Source organism: Bactrocera latifrons, unplaced genomic scaffold (assembly GCF_001853355.1).
Source record: "Bactrocera latifrons isolate USDA-ARS-PBARC rearing strain unplaced genomic scaffold, ASM185335v1 scaffold_37, whole genome shotgun sequence".
NCBI lineage: Eukaryota > Metazoa > Arthropoda > Insecta > Diptera > Tephritidae > Bactrocera > Bactrocera latifrons.
In genome coordinates this window covers 840,913-842,172 of record NW_017537012.1, presented here as the reverse complement: position 1 = coordinate 842,172, position 1,260 = coordinate 840,913, and the positions used below count along the sequence as shown (strand labels likewise).

Below are 1,260 nucleotides of genomic sequence, written 5' to 3'. Positions count from 1 at the left end.
GACTTTTGTTTCGAGTAGTTGCTTTAAGCTTTTTGCAGCTAGTAAACTCATTTGAATATTCATGAATTTCAATCGAGTTTCAACTACACAGAAAGTTTTAAAAATATTCCACTTCCAATCATTGCTGGTTGCAATCCATTTTACGACACTTCGATTACGTGACAGACACAGCCATAAATCAGTATGCTTGCAAAGTGGCGAATACTTGATGTTGGCCATTTGAAATGCAAGCAACTAATACTACTTAAGACCGAGCGTATAAAATGGTTGCTGRCATAGCAAAGAGCTATGAAAATATAGAAACGGTCAGCAGCAAGAAGAAGCCACCACTAAAGGTGGCACTCTGCAAAATTGCCAATATAGAAAGCAGCTAATAGCGGAACTCACGAGAAGCTTCTAGCTCGAACTAGCGATGCTGAGAGTATACCTTGATTCTTTAGCAAAGTTAAAAGAACGAGTTGTTAATTTCTAATATTTTCCGTTTATAAATTTTATTTTCTCTTCTTCTTCGTAACAAGTCTTAAAATTAGACATAGAACGCATTTCTTAAATCAAAGTGAGTTTGTTCAGCGCTTATGTGAATTTTCCAGACAGTAAACGAGGTAGCGGCTGCAAGCGTACATCAATTTTATCACCAATCTGATAGTCAGTAGTCTCTGCGCAARGGCTGCAGCCACAGCTGGATGGTACGTCCACCTGTGAAAAAGAGAGTAGACGTTTTGTTTGTTAGCTCAAAAAAATTTAAGTTAAAGCAGAAGACTCTGTAACTGAGTCTGAGTCGTTATCTAACTTATCATTATTAGCCTAAGAAACAAACGCAACTTCGGTCTCAGCCGAATTCACAGTTCACGTCAGTCAGAGTTTCAGCCCCACATATATCCTGGAACTTAACACCAGCAACCGTCTTAACCTGAGGTTTATAATTAGTCTCTGTATGAGTCTTTCCAGAGCTCAACCTGAGACTCCATGCTAAATTTTAACCTTTGTTCCAACCTCGTCGAAACGACGACACAAYAGTATAAAAGTTCATTTCAGTCTCTGCCCATTTTCTCCTTCTAACTCCAGGATAATCCTAACCTTGCTTTCACCCTTTATACAAAGCACAATCTCATTATTATTATTATTCTTATTATTACTAGTCCAARTCAATCCGTCGCAAACTGAAAGTCAAAATCGATATGAGTCTCTTCCAGGCTCAACCTGAGGCTCTGACCCAAAACCTCTGTCAGTATTTTCCCTTCTAATCGCTGTAGTAACATC

At 38.5% G+C, this 1,260-nt stretch overlaps 1 protein-coding gene across 1 annotated transcript in view; it reads right to left on the bottom strand.

The window, feature by feature from the left end:
- Positions 1 to 461: 461 nt before the first annotated feature.
- LOC108972000 (hemocytin) overlaps positions 462 to 1,260 on the bottom strand; it is a gene marked incomplete in the record, with an annotated part of 20,798 nt that continues 19,999 nt past the window's right edge. Inside the window, 1 exon segment of the mRNA XM_018938409.1 lies at positions 462 to 696. Within this exon segment, the coding sequence (XP_018793954.1) occupies positions 574 to 696 (123 nt within the window).